General features: G+C 41.4%; 1 protein-coding gene and 1 long non-coding RNA gene across 3 annotated transcripts in view; one reads left to right on the top strand and one right to left on the bottom strand.

The window, feature by feature from the left end:
- Positions 1–15,968, top strand: part of LOC307215208 — a 446,900-nt gene that overhangs the window by 274,316 nt on the left and 156,616 nt on the right. The gene's annotated exons all lie outside the window — the stretch shown is intronic.
- TMEM135 (transmembrane protein 135) overlaps positions 1–15,968 on the bottom strand; it is a 174,773-nt gene that overhangs the window by 60,122 nt on the left and 98,683 nt on the right. For both annotated transcript variants that reach the window (XR_013838253.1, XM_079973923.1), the window contains exon 6: positions 1,305–1,351. Coding sequence is in view for 1 of the 2 variants with exons in the window: in XM_079973923.1 (XP_079830049.1) it covers positions 1,305–1,351 (47 nt within the window). In the remaining variant the exon portion in view is untranslated. The remainder of the gene's footprint in view (positions 1–1,304; positions 1,352–15,968) is intronic.

Below are 15,968 nucleotides of genomic sequence, written 5' to 3'. Positions count from 1 at the left end.
GCTTCCAAGTTTTTGCAGCTATTTGGGAAAGTCACAGCTAACAAATGGAAGTAACCACGTTTCCTTCAGAAACCTTTAAGAGCTGGAAAGTTGTTGTTACTTTAGCAGAGTACCCAATATAAGGCATAATGAAGCAATTTAGGGAACGGAGGAATCAAGGGTCAAAAGGTGCTTTAGCACAGCACCTTAGAGACTAAGAGAGGAATTCAACGCTATTCTGCTACAAGCATTTCCCCAGCGCAAGCATTTCTGCACATTGTTTTTGGGGTTCTCTAGACACACACACACCCAAAGCCAATCTGGGATGGGCGCAGTGGGAGGACAGTGGGGGAAAACTGCATTACACTAGTGGAAGTCCTTACATCAGATACATGAAATGAGCCACAAAGATTGTAGGCATATATGGCCATACTTATGAGGGCCATTAAGTTTTAGCCCAGTTAAGGAATGAGTTCTTAAAAACAAGAAGCTTGTGGCACCTTAAAGACTATCAAAATTATTGTGGTATTATTTCATGCATCAGATTTAATTCATTAGCAAAGCATCTAATAAGTGGCAAAGGAAATGGATTTTTTGAATATCCAGAAATGGAAGGCAGCCACAAAAAAGGATTTCAAATGCTTCATGGCACCAGGAACCACCAGACCTGAACTAGTGTTTGTAGCATGCAGGGAAAATATTTTGCAGCATTAACGAAATGACCAACATTTAAGCCAACTGTTGTGTGTGAGAGGAGAGAGTGGATTTTGAGCTATGCAAATAATCCGATTATCACTTTATTTATTAGCTCCTGAATTCTTTTATTTACTTGTCAGGGTTCCTAGCCCACCCCCAAATGGAAAATAACTCAAGGTAATTAGGGCAGAAAACAAAAGTAAGACGCCATTATCCTAAAGAGAATCCAAGAAAAGTTTATTTTTCACAACATAATCACAACTTTTTCCAGTACTAGGAATATTTTGGCTGGTTTTTAAGACTACTAATAGTAGGCAGTTGCAGAATTTCATTAGTAGGTGGCAGTCCATGAAAACATTATCTTTTTCTCTTTACACCCAAATGAATAAGTGGATCCTTACAGGACACTCCTCTTTCCACTTCCTTTTTACCAAATGGTGCTGCAGAATAAGATTTCAAGAAGCTTGAAAATTTTCAGTGTAAGGTAATTACTACCAAACCTGTTTTTTGGAATAAATCTAAACTTCTTCTTTTTTTAATTTGGAGAAAAACATGAAGTTATAAAAACCGGCCAAGGTTTTTCAAATTACCCTTTAATATAAAGTATGAAAAAATATAGGACAACATACCTGAAAAAGAACATAAACAGGGCAGCAGTAATGCAGAACAAAAGGACCTACAAAAAGGAAAAAGAACATTATTATAAATAGTTGTTACCAAGAATTGTGTAGACACTGATTCTGGGTTGTGAAAAGCTTGAAAAAAACCTGGGGGGAAGAGGAGTGAGGATTCAGAATTATCTGTGTTTTATTTTATTTTTAAAAAATAAATTGAAGTGTGATGGTATAAGTGAAATAAACTCCTACAGTATGGTTATCCTGAATTCTCTGCATAATGCATATTAATAAAATGATGAAATTTTAATCCTCCCTTAGAGCACAATTGTAAGGGAAATGAACTTGTTTCAGATCACCTGATTCTGTGAGATCAGCTCTCCCAAACACATCATTTGGAAAAAAGATCAGTGGGTCAGAATAAGAGTGCCACATTCTTTATTGTTTTCAAATTTAACAAGTTTGAGGTCTCTTCAAGCGTCCCTTATTTCCAACGTGCTTTGATTCCAACATTGTGAAGATTTCTGCCTCCTGATGTCCAAGTGCTAAGGGATTTGGGAACGTTGCATGGAATACTAGAGCAATGAGATGACAGAGCAGGAGTCCAAAAAGTTTTATGGCAAAAAAAGAGCCCTGCCATTTTGATACTGTTATGGACTCATCTTTCTTTCTGGTTTCCAAGCCTTTTTTTAAAAAAAAAGCTTAAATTTTCTGTGGAATCATTCTTTTGTCAAAGTTTTCACAAACGAGAATGCTCTGGGATTTATTCTAATGTTTAGCTAGACATGTTTTGTGGAGTGTCAGAAAAAACCCTGTGTGAAATATGTTTTTGTACAGTTGGTCATATGGGATTTCATAAGGTGCTAAGTGGTTTCTTTTTTAAAAAAAAGAAACAGATGAGAAATGAACTTTGACGCTGAAAGTATATACAGATGATTAGCAACTGAAGTGGCGGAATGAAACAAGGGTTAAAAGAAAGCTGCACAGGCAATTTCCACCCTCTGTCTCTATTTAAACATCCCTACGGACACAAACTTTGTCCTTGTCCTAGCCAGCACTGAACTTCTGCCAAAAGCAAAGTAGTGTTAGTTTCAGCAGCCTGTGGTCCAAAAAGTGCCTCCAGCAGCTGCAGTTCTCCTCTGGCCTTGAAGGGACTGCTTTCTGTTCAACCTTCTGTAGAACTTTGGCTTGGGAGCACAGTTAGTTCTCTGTCTTTCAACAGGCAGCTTAGCAGATCACAGGACAAGCTGCTGACTCTCCTTTCAACTCCTTGTCCTTCCTTCTCCCACCCTACTGTTTTCTTTTCTCATGTATAACAGCGCAGGATAGGTCTCTGCTGTGTCCTACTGCCGTTCCCAGGATTCCTGGAGCTTTGTTCCCGTTTGCTAGTCTTAGTTTTGTCCTTCACCTGTCCTGGAGAACTGATCCTTGAAGAAGACTCAAAGATCCGTAGAGTTGTAGGGTTGGAAGGGAACCCAAGGGTCATCAAACCGCCAGCAATGCAGGAAGCACAGCTAACTCACACCACAATGACTGTCAGGGAACTGCCATCAGAGCCAAGGGTGGAGGGAAGGCTCCCCAATGACGCTGGAGAGGGAACCAGCAAAGAGAGAGGGGGAGCTTTCGCTGGGGAAGGAGATAGGCGTTACGCTAGGAAGAAAGGGGAGGTTGAGGGAGCTTCGGAGGGAGGGCTCCGAGACTGTTCCAGCGAGACCAGCGGGGAGAGCACAGAGCCTCCGCTGGGGACGCCCACTCTGCGCAGAAAGCTTCCGCGCAGGGAGGCTAGGCGGAGACTTGGTGTCAATGAGCTTTTATGTTGGAAAAAGTTGAGGAAACGCCCACTGACGGATTCTGCCAGTGATTGAGACAGCCACGGAGTAAGGGCTGTCCAGCCGGGGAAAAGTTTGACCAAACTACTCAGCTTGGAGCAGTTTGCGGCTTACGCACAAGCAACCCCACATCCCATTACAATGACTAAACGTCTGGAAAAGTCAGGTCAACAAAAGGGAGCATCTTCCAGGCTGAGATGAGGCCTCCTTCCTCTGCTAGGCCCAAGAGGCAGAAGGCGGGTTTACAGACTGTACTAGGCTGGCCAAGAAGTACAAAGTCACCAGACAAACTGGGCAAATATACAGATATTAGTAAGTTGTCGTCCTGGACTGAATTATAGAAAGCAGTGTAAATAATATACAAGTCAGAAGAAATAACTACAGGCAACTTCCCATTTGTGCACATATAGCACACATGTGCCATTTTTGGCACCGGAAGAGGGCGGGGCAGGTTTATGCTGACCCATGTGGGGCCTTGGAACGCACTCCCGTGTAAATGGGGAGTTGTCTATATAGAGTTTTAAAGCAGCCATTTTGTGAAAATCCCGCATTAACCCTTAGTATACCAAAACATAAAAGTAAATAAAAACAGAAACTTCAGCATATTTTGAAGGGATAATAGCCACTTTGTAACAGAGAGAAAATCCTAGTCACAAAAATTATAATTTGGAGTTATGGTGGAATGGAACCTCGGTACCAAACTACAAGATAAGGATAAGGAATAATATCTCTCTCCAAACGACTGTGGGGGTGTCCCTTTACTCCCCCATTCTTTTCAAGGCACATCTATTTTTCTTGCTCCCTCGCTGTCTTTTTCACTTCCCCAAATTTCCTGTCTTTTCTTCCTTCCTGTATCTTTCTCTGTTGATTCTTATTTCCTCTTTCCTCTTTCCATGTTCTGTCTTTCAGTTGCAAAAAGTTGGGGCGGGCGGGGAAGACAAGCATTGTGCTGGTTGCTTGTAAAAGAGAAAGCTTGGGATATATCTTCTGCATATCCCCAAGAGACATGCAAGTTAAACTAAGGTTACCAGATTTTTTTCAATGAATCCGGGGACACTTTTCAACTTCAATGGATTTTGTCAGGGGACTGATTTGTAAATCTGGGGACTGTCTGCAGGAAAAGGGGACGTCTGGTAACGTTAAGTTAAACCTAAAAGAGGCTGGAATTCTCCCAGTCTTGTTCCCTTCCCCAACCATTAATGTACATTGGAGGCATTCATCAGGATTTGGGCCGAGCGACAACTAGCAAGTCTACAGAAGCATCCAGACTATGGGCTGACATACAATTATTTCAACAGTTAACTACAATTGCACATATATAAACACTGCTTGCAACTCCCTGCCGTTTTCTCCACGTGCTTCCATTGCTACCTTCTGGCAAAGATCCATGCATAATTTCAGCACAGATATGCGGCCACAGTTGCATCTCAGCATGTTGGTTTAAGTTAATTATTTTATTTTTCCAGCAGTGGGTGATGCTGGCAGCAGTTCAAATTGCTACAAGGCCTTTTTGATCATTAACAGCCAACTTGGGAGCATGTGATTAAAGGCTGGATTCAAACTAAGCTTGCTTCACTGGGTTTTTTTTCCCCTCATAAAAATAGCCTCTGTTCGTTTTTTCAGATTTTTTAAAAAAATCACTCAGACTATTAGTATTGTTTCTACTTCATGACAAAGAAGATGAAATTTAAAAGCACCTTTGCAAAAGTCTAGGTCACCTGCAGGTACAATAACCTTCTAAAACTTAACCTTTAATGTTTGCCAACTCCACAAAACAAACGCTTCTCACTAGGGAGCTTGGCTTGAACATTAAATACAATGCATTGTACAGATCAGCACAATCCTGAAGGTAACCTTGCTGCAGGAGTTGTTTTTTTAAGGCTTAATCTTCTACCAGATAAATTGCTACTTTACCTTTACATTTTACTTCTAGTTAGATGAAACTGGCAGGAAGTTTCTCATGTAGCTACTTAAGACAATTTTCAGTGACTAAAAAGTGGACAATTTCAGGGACGCAGAAGCCACATTCATACCATGCATTTAAAGCACTGCGATACCACTTTAATCAGTCATAGCTTCCTTCAAAGAATTCTGGGAGCTGTAGTTTCTTAAGGGTGCGGAGAGCTATTAGGAGCTTATTAGCCCTTCCCAGAGCTACAGTTTCCAGAATAGTTTAAGAGTCAAGCCCTCTGCCCAGAGAGCTCTGTGAATTGTGGCTCTGGGGCGGAAATGGGGTCTCCCAGCCACTCTCAGCACCCTTAAGAAACCTCTGTTTCCAGAATTCTTTGGGTGTGGGGAACCCCTGACTGCCAGGGCTGTCTTTTCCCAGGGTGCAAGGGGTGTGGGGCACCCGGGCACCAAATTCGGGGGGGGGGGGCCAAATGGATACCTACTGTATACCGGTCCCTCTCGATTGGCAGCAGTGGAAAGCAATGAAGCAAAAGCCCCTGTCCCCTCCTCTTCTGCTCTGTTACTCCGTCAAATGCAGTATTTTCCGCTGCACTGTTGTTACAGGTGAGCGATCCCCCCCCCAAAAAGGTCAACAACAACTTTTGGTTCCCCCCTCCCAAAAAAAGCTTAATAAAAGTTAATTTGGGGGCGGCTAAACTAAATTTGGGGGTGCAGGGCGGATCTTTGCACCCCGGCAGCACATATGCTGACTGCTTTAAAGTGGTGTGATAGTGCTTTAAATGTATGGTGTGAAAGTGGCCAGAGACAAAATCCAATCCTCTTGCACAGGACTGTAATATTGAGAGCGGTATGCACTTTTGGTAGCAATACGGCAATTACGGACAATGGTCAAGATTCAAAGGGCAGTTTTGCTAATTGGCCAGGACAGCCTCCCTAGATCAAGTCCTGGCCATACTGCCTAACTGGCTCTGCTCCAGTCCTTTCTTAGGTGTTTTTGCCTGGCTAAGATGTTTCCCCGAACTATGGTGATGCTTCTTGCTTTTTATCAGGGGCGTGTTTTTAAGCAGGGATGCCACAGCACCTCCTGCATTTTTAAGCATCTCTCCACCCCTTCCCTGATAGTGGTGCTACCTAGGTTCTGTAGGAAAAGAGCAAAAGTGAATGTAGTCTACGATACAGAGATTAGGTATCACCTAAAAAGGCTGAAAAAGATTTCCTATCTCACACTCTACACAGAAATCCCTTTTGTATCTACCGTATTTTTCGCTCTATAAGATGCACCAGACCACAAGACGCACCTAGTTTTTGGAGGAGGAAAACATGAAAAAAAAAAAATCTGAATCTCAGAAGCCAGAACAGCAAGAGGGATCGCTGCGCAGTGAAAGCAGCAATCCCTCTTGCTGTTCTGGCTTCTGGGATAGCTGCACAGCCTGCATCAGCTCTATAAGACACACACACATTTCCCCTTACTTTTTAGGAGGGAAAAAGTGGGTCTTATATAGCAAAAAATACGGTAAATAGTGTTGTTGCACTAAACTCTAAAGATAAAAATCCAAATATCCCACACACCCACAAAACAAAACAAGCTAAAGTTATATCTCATAGCCAAAATAGGACAAGAAACATTGATAGTTATTTTTAAAAAGAAATAGATTTCATACCATATAAAACTATAACTGTGTGTTCAGTGGAAACCAGAGCTGTAAATTAACCTGCACTCTGTTGGAATTCTACTCCAGTTTTTTTGCCTTGCCATGACCCATTCATAGTTGATTGATGTCAGAAGGTCAACAAGCGGAGCTCTGCAACATATAGAGCTTGAAATCTTCCAGCTGTACAAATAACTACATCCAGCCGAAAGACTAAAAGTATCTTGAATGAGTGATATATGTTTGACGAGTTCTTTTTATATCATTTACTTTCCCTACGCTGTTTTTATTAGATGCTCATTAAACAACCTGGATTTCACACATCAGCAAATCGCATGTATAAAAAGCACCAAATGTTGCTGATAACTTCACAGTAGAAAATCAAAAATTCATTTCTGAACACCGAGCTGAGACAGAGGTGCAAAACTTGCTGCAAAGCAACTAGATTTTCTAGGAGTGCTATATAGTCCCCCCCCCCTATTCATATCAGTCATATAGTTCCACGCAAATGAAAACTGGAATGCACAATGTAATTTGCTTGTTTAACTAACATTTAATTAGTTATTAATAACTCCAATTTTTAAGTCATTTGTTATGACTGTGCTTAGAAGTATTTGTAGTTTTTGTCCTGTTACTTCCTGTGTAACTTAATTTTAAATTTTCACAAATTCAAAAAAATAATAATTAACAGCTCTCCCTGAAAACCAACCTCCTACCCCTTGATAAGCTCTAGTTATCTGTCAATATTAAAAGGGCAGGAAGGCTAATTAAAGGAGAAATTACAATTAATTACTTAAAGGAAGGTGATTTCGTTTGGTGCTATGTGTCTTCCAGTACTTTCAGCTCCAGGTGTTATTTAACAAAGAGTTCTTAAACCCCATTCCAGATCTCATAAAAACTCTTTGAATTATAAAATTACAATAAAAGGCACACACATCTAGGTGAAACGTTTTGTTAAAAAAAATCGACAACTGTGCCAAAACAGGGGGTTACTTGGGTGTATAGGTACCATGGGACTCCATACATCAAGCACCAAGTCCTTATTTCCTATGACCCTGTGCTTTGAGGTGTGAACTACAGGCAGTTGTGGTCAGGATGCTACCACCAGACTGGCCAGAATATTCCTGGTCACTGGAAATCAAGGAGCCAATTCTATGCCAACAACATTTCTCTAACTTCTTCTGCATTTCCTTAGTCACAGCAACTTGTCACCAAGGAGGTTCTCCCAGACACCTTGAGATCAACAGGTGAAGGGTGGTATACGAATTTGATAAATAAATAAAAATAATTTGCCCGCTTATTAAATCTGGTGCTCCAGGCTCCCTTCCAAACTGCAGGATGCTGACCCTTCCCACCAAAGGCACAGAGATACTTCACAGGGCCTTCAAAAATCTCACTGCACAGGTTTCGGCCTGAGTTAGCATCATGCCTGGTTTCAAAATAGACTGTTGTGAAAGGTTTGGCCTAGGAGCCCTCAGCAATGAACAGAAACACTTACATGTTTTCTAATTGTATTTCTATCTGCCTAAGGCATGTACTTTTTAATAAGTAACGCCAAGGAATTTTAATGTCTCTAAATTGCTGCCCTGCAGAAAACGTGGCAAATGCGAGCTCAAGTTTTAGGAACATGAGGCTGCTGGGTTTTTTTGGGTTTTTTTCACACACTGTCATGCAGCTGTCCTGGGTTTATCGTGGAACAGCTGTTTCGGATATCACTAACAGGCAGAGCACCTCAGTGCTGGGGGTTTTTTTAAAAAAGAGAGAGGGAGGGAGGGGGACTCCTGTATTCTTTCAGCAAAGAATATGAAGGGAAAAGGAAGAAATGCAGGGTACTGGTGCAATATACTCTTGAGTAAGGTAAGAGAATAAGCAAGAAATAAAGAAACCAGCTCTTCAGGAAATGAGGCCTCGCCATTCTAATTTGAATGAGGTGGTGCTTTTTTAAATGACAATAAAAATAATAGTAATAAACTTTTTAAGCAATATGTATTAAGAGGCCTGGTCAGGATTGCTTTTATATGCCAATTTCCACGTCACGCTCCAGTTTAGTCACCAGTGAATGCAATTCTTAGGAGGCAAAGTTTAAAACAAATTCTTAGGTGACACTGCAACCAATTTTGATACATTGGATTTAAGATGCATCAGTATCATACAGGGGCCAAAGTTGGGAAGACCCCAGGGACAAAACCATTTCCTGTCGTGTGGTTCATCCTGCAGCAAATAAAAGGCACTAGCGACTTGGGGACATAGTGTCATTTTGATACCTCCAGTTTGTGAAGGGGGAATCACAGCTCAGTCATCGAACACATGCTTCACTTGCAGAATATCTCAGGTTCAGTCCCCCAGTATCTCCAGTTAAAAATGTTCAAGCAGCAGCTGATGTGAAAGAGAGGTGCTGCAAGTTTGAGTAGATCTGTCAACAGATTGTCTGACCAGGTATCCGGCAGCTTCGCTTGCTGCTAGCCTTTGCTTGGAAGACTACCTCTTCCGAGTCAACATTCTATTCAATTAACCGTTTTTAATTACAGTTAACTGCTTTCAGTGCTAATTTCAATCTCTCTTGTAAGTCACTTAAGAGGTTTTGTAATGATCAGGCAACATACAAATTTTGTTAAATGAATAATACAGTGGTACCTCGGGTTACATACGCTTCAGGTTACATACGCTTCAGTTTACACACTCCGCTAACCCAGAAATAGTGCTTCAGGTTAAGAACTTTGCTTCAGGATAAGAACAGAAATTGGGCTCCGGTGGCGCGGCAGCAGCAGGAGGCCCCATTTGCTAAAGTGGTGTTTCAGGTTAAGAACAGTTTCAGGTTAAGAACGGACCTCCGGAATGAATTAAGTACTTAACCTGAGGTACCACTGTGATATGATATGATATGATATGATATGATATGATATGATATGATATGATATGATATGATATGATTATAATATAATATAATATAATATAATATAATATAATATAATATAATACGAGCACATTCTGTATTGCAATGGTCTTGCTGCTCTCAGTGGGGGAAATCAGCTCACTCAAAGAGTGTGGCATCAAGGGAATAATGCCACAGTTTGCTTCTAGTTTGTGTGCCACTAGTACAGGAGTGTCTAATGCCGGCATTCAGAGATTTCACCATACAACTGCTGGTAGCATGACTTGGAGTGCACTAGGTGTAGAATCTCTGGCCCATGGGTCAAATTTGTCCCACCAAGGTGTCCAATTTCTCACAATACCTTCTATCCCCATACTACGCCTAGCCACCCATCAGCTGGCGTCACTGTTGATGTCAGCTAATAGGCAGGAGGGCAGGGTTTAATCTTGTATTGGCTGCACAAACCCGTTCCCCACAGGGGAGAAAACTGCACAGCCAGGGCTAGATTAGCAGAGCAGGGATTAAAGCCCTCTGCAAAAGCACCATCTGAAGCAGCTCTTGAATGAGAGACCCTTCAGAGGGGCAAAGGCTTTCTGGCTGTTCCTGTGCTTCCATCTCAGCCTCTGGAGCATGGGTAGGCAAGCTAAGGCCCGGGGGCTGGATCCGGCCCAATCGCCTTCTAAATCCGGCCCACGGACGGTCCAGAAATCAGCGTGTTTTTACATGAGTAGAATGTGTCCTTTTATTTAAAATGCATCTCTGGGTTATTTGTGGGGCCTGCCTGATGTTTTCACATGAGTAGAATGTGTGCTTTTATTTAAAATGTATCTCTGGATTATTTGTGGGGCATAGGAATTCGTTCTTCTTCTTTTCCCCAAAAAAATATAGTCCGGCCCTCCACAAGGTCTGAGGGACAGTGGACCGGCCCCTTGCTGAAAAGGTTTGCTGACCCCTGCTAGTCTGGAGGCTCAAACCCGAGAGTGTCAACTTCCTTAAAGCCTTTAGCAAGTCTACCCCTTCCCCTTTAAGTCTCTGGACTTTGAGGATTTCTTGTGATGTCATAATGACACCATGTGATTGACAGATGAGCGGTCTCACGCACCTGTTGAATTTGACCAGCAAGACAGGTCCTGATGAGTGCCTGGCCCACAGAGCCAAAGGGCTCCCCACCCCGGCGCAGACCTTCATTCTTAATTTGTGAACGTGGCTGGACCATATTAAAAGAACAGGAAAGGTACACTGCATACAGGGTCAAGGATGCAAAATTCACTAGATCTAACTTTCAAAGAGCCGAGCAAAGATATGCATATGAAATGTGTTTGTACACAAGTCAAAATTCTTAAGTACTTTCCACTTTATCATCTCCTCGGCTATCTTGAAACTCTTTAACTGCTGCAGAATTATAGCAAATATTTTGTACGCCTGTTGCCTACGGGTAACAGGAGTTTGCCCTGTAAGAATCGTGAAGCTTCTTTGGACTTCTTAAGATCAGCAGGCAGGCTGGCATCCAGTATTTCACATACTGTTTCACAGTATGCCAAGGGAAAGGAGATACTCAAGAGACAATTCACCAGAGCTTCTTGACCTTTGCATGAAAGGCTGGCCTGACCTTCATCGGGTTCACTTCTATAATTGTTATTTTTTAATTTGTTAAGTTTTTTAAAAACGTATTTCTTTTTAAAAGATATATTTAAAAGAAAAAAACCAAAAGCATGCTATAATACTACAATATATAACTATTTATGCAATTTGCTATATCAATTAAACTAATTTTCACAGCTACAACGATTTAATAATCCCGCAAGTCTTCAAATAAGAACAAAGATCAACAAGAAAAATAATCACTTCCATGCCTGCCGAATGTTATTTTACAACCATGTTCTTAAATAACCCCCAGCAGAAAATATAGACTTCCTGAGGCTTACACTCAATTATTCCAATATTAAATAAACTCGACTTTTTAATTAAAAAAAAATGCCTTGCTCTCCACTGCACCCCCATAAATAGGTTTCTTCACCTTACCAGGCATACCATTATCTTATGCTTTAATTAATCAGCTATCTGTTGAATGATAAGTTGTATTTTTCCAATTCTGGCCTATTAATATTTTGAGAGTTGTCACTAAATAATCATTTCTATGTCATCTTCTTGTACTCAGCCTATAAAGTAACCAAATAACATCACCATTCACCCTCTTGGAAGATCATAATCCCAACAATCATTTTATTTCTGATATAACAAAATCCCAGAATATCTAGATTTTTATACACACCTACATAATGTGGAATAGGCTAGCTCCCGGCAAGCTGTATCGCCAGCAATGATCTGCATGCTCAGGGTATATTTCATTGGAAACGCAAAATAAATTTAACATGTATTTATTTGGCTTGCCTGTTCCATTAATTTCAACAGAATAAACATGTTTCCTTTGGGCAGGGGGATGAAGCCAGAGACTACAGGAAAAGTTAACAGTGATCTCAAGGTATCTCATAAAAATTCTTGTGGAATACTCTGCCCACAGAGATTCAGCAAGCACCTTCTGTGCCAACTTTTAAATATCTGCTGGAAACCCTTTCTTTCTGCCAGGCCTATGCAGGAGTATTTATCTGACAATGGTTTACTGATTGTTTTTTAACTTTTTGCTTTTTTAAAAAAAAAAAGTGTTATGTTATCTTTTTAATGTTGTAAACCACTCTAATATGTTTTGCGATTTAGCAGGAAGTTAAGTAAGTAAATGTACTCCAGAAGACCTAATGTATATACAGTGGTGCCTTGGGTTACAGACGCTTCAGGTTACAGACTCCGCTAACCCAGAAATAGTACCTCGGGTTAAGAACTTTGCTTCAGGATGAGAACAGAAATCATGTGGCGGTGGCAGGAGGCCCCATTAGCTAAAGTGGTGCTTCAGGTTAAGAACAGTTTCAGGTTAAGAACGGACCTCCAGAATAAATTAAGTTCTTAACTGATGTCATAAGGTGAAGATGACATCTTTCTCCTTATATAATATTAATTGTATCTGATAACAAAAAGGACTTTCTCTTGCATAATTACTACATCAGTTCATGTATCATTTACACCAACAAGGCTTCACTGAGCACATAAATAGTTTGTTCATGTACATTTCATACTGAGGTATAGAACATTTGCATGAAATTGCGCAATGGGGAGAACTGCAGAATTCCAATGAATTTTAGAGTCTTCACTTTTGCAAATCTTTCAAGGTTAAAAAATAAAACTAGGAAGAAGAATATTAGTCTGCCCTTTCTGCCTCTGCTGCCTAACTCGGAAGTCTGGAAAGGCAAGGAAAATTGCTTAACTCTAGGTAGCCTGAGCAGCTGAAGTAGTTTCTGTATTAGGTTCTACACCTAGTTTTGTCACAGTCATCATGAATTTCCATGCAATTTTTGCAGGGCTATTAGGTAGCATAACAAACTTAGTTTCCAAGCACTCTTTGGGCAATGTGATTCCATATTGTTCCATAAATATGATGGAAGTATAGTGCATTAAATATTTTCTCTCCGAGTTCATACAGCTTTTGAACTTAGCAATCCAAAACTTGAACAAAAAATTGTATTTCAAAAAAACTAATGATGACATGCTCCTTCAGTACAGAGAAGTGGAAGGGATTTTTTTAATACGATACAACAATGTCCATAAATGACAGGTCAATCATTTGTTCCACAGACAGGCAACTCTATCCAATTGCTTTTGTCACAGTCATTGCAAACATTGGTGTGTTTAGCCATTGTATAGCTGTGTGTAGTTCAATAAACATTTATTATGTTTTCATTCTCCTGTTAATCTCTACTACTATGGAGAATTTCTGTAAGATTTCAAATCATCTGCTATCATCTCAATCAGATGGAGAAGAAAAGTCTAGGAATGGTAATGGTGGTAAGGAAACATCCCAACCTCAACCCCCCAAAAAACTTTCTGCACTCCGGTAAATATTTGTCATCTCTTTTCAGGCCCGGGGCAAGGAATTTGGCAGCAACCCGCCACTGCTCTGCCCCTTAAATTCATGTTTTATGGGAAATGAATAAAACAATTTGTCAGGCGCAGATTGGGCTCCCGGCCAAGTTAGCTACACCTACACCAGCACAGCTGTTAATATACTCTTGAGCATTTCTGCCAACAAGCCCCAAGCAAACTGCAGAGAGATAAGATCAAAAGGATGCCTAATACATGATATTAAACAAGAGATTGTGTAGATTCTTGTTAAATCAGTGTTGTCTGATCACAGTGAAATTATTAGAACTGGCAATTACAGAACATGGCTGAGCCAAAATAGAGAACACCTGTCATTAGAGAAGGGAGGGTGGAGGGAAAAACCAATTAAATCTCTAGATTTTATGGTTCACTAACTCTATATAAACATACATGCTTAAGTACTACATCAATTCTTTGTAACTACAAACCTAATTGCTTAGCCTTTAAGCTGATATGTTTTGTCCTCTTTGCTTCAGATAAATAAAACAGAATGACAGGAGAAGGATCACAAAGCTCTCATTTTGTCCCTTTCTGCTGAACCTTGATGCAAGTTCATTTCTCAAACTAAGGCTTGAAAGGACAAGAGCTTTGCAGATAGGGCAAGCTTTAAATCTCAGCATGGTAAATTATCTCCATTGTGACTCGGGCCGTGGTAAGCCGTCTTCTACAGGTCTTCAAGAGGGGCTGTGCACATCTGTGGTTAGCAGAAAGGAGATACTGTATAACATCTTTGGTGCGTCCAATCCATCTCCACTCTCTCACACCCAAAATACTTGCACGCGTACATGTCACAAAACTGCTTGGGTACTCTGTGGAGGGGAGTGCAGTATAATACAAAATTAAGAAACTATATGCATTTCATTTAATGTATTTCCCCCCTGCTCAATAGTAAGTCAGTCCCCGCCTTCAGCTTACAGTCCAAAAGACACAACACAAAAGGAGAAGGGATTAGAAGTGAGGAGGAAATTAGCAAATTCGGGCACCAGTTCTTAGTTACCAATTTCTTCTAAGTATTATTTCTGGCGGGTAGAGTGGCAACAAGCTCACTGAAGGAGCTCCTTCTTTGGAAACTGGTGGGGCCATGTTCGTCTTCCCCTTGTTATGATGATGTTTCTTAGAGGTAGGTGGGGACCCCTTGGGCTATGGTAGGGGTCAAACATTAAATGAATAAATTTCTACAGTATAGCACAAGAAAGTTTGGAAGAGCTGCTGTAATCGAATGGACAAAAAAAAACAACCCTCATTGGTTCTCGATGTGCAGGAAATTATGTATTATATGACCCAAGACACTACAAGTCAAACTGTCAGTAGGTTGCCCCATGCTTTTACTTATGAACAAATATTTAATACACTTCAGGTTACAGACGCTTCAGGTTACAGACTCCGCTAACCCTTGGGTTAAGAACTTTGCTTCAGGATGAGAACAGAAATCGTGCTCCGGCAGCACGGCAGCAGCAGGAGGCCCCATTAGCTAAAGTGGTGCTTCAGGTTAAGAACAGTTTCAAGTTAAGAATGGACCTCTGGAATGAATTAAGTACTTAACCCTAGGTACCACTGTACTTAAGAGGGACGCAGGTGGCGCTGTGGGTTAAAGCCTCAGCGCCTAGGACTTGCCGATCGAAAGGTCGGCGGTTCGAATCCCTGCGGCGGGGTGCACTCCCGCTGCTCAGTCCCAGCGCCTGCCAACCTAGCAGTTCGAAAGCACCTCCGGGTGCAAGTAGATAAATAGGGACCGCTTACCAGCGGGAAGGTAAACGGCGTTTCCGTGTGCGGCTCTGGCTCGCCAGAGCAGCGATGTCACGCTGGCCACGTGACCCGGAAGTGTCTCCGGACAGCGCTGGCCCCTGGCCTCTTAAGTGAGATGGGCGCACAACCCCAGAGTCTGTCAAGACTGGCCCGTATGGGCAGGGGTACCTTTACCTTTACCTTTTACCACTGTACTTGGAAGAGGCAGGGAGAAAATGGGGAGTGATTTGGTTTTTAAGGGAGTGCTGCTGGGCCTTTCACAGTCATGGTAAATTAGGGAACTAATGCATTTTGCCTCTCAGATTAAGACATCTTTAAGCAGGAAGTGATTCTTTTAATTCTCCATTCATGTATTTGACAAGCAAGTCTCACAGGACCTACACACCACTAAAAAGCCTGCCTATTTCTCAAGGCTTCCCCGCCATTCTCAAGATTAAACCCATTTCAGATGAAATGGCTCTACAAAGCCTATGGACAATCTCCTCTAGGGTATTTTCAAAACACTCACATCACTGTAAAAGGTCAGCCTGGCTGCGTCCAAATACCAGTGTTGTCTCTGCCCAAGAAAATGGAATGAGAGGAATAAGCAGGATCTCAGCATGGCAGAACTGCTAATAACTTCACACTGAGATGATGATTAGGAGTGAAGTGGAGTCATATGGTCATATGTAATCCTTTTGTA

The sequence above is a fragment of the Podarcis cretensis genome, assembly GCF_951804945.1.
Source record: "Podarcis cretensis genome assembly, chromosome: 4".
Lineage (NCBI taxonomy): Eukaryota > Metazoa > Chordata > Lepidosauria > Squamata > Lacertidae > Podarcis > Podarcis cretensis.
Note: the sequence above shows the minus strand (reverse complement) of the source record. Positions and strands in the feature narration are given on the sequence as shown.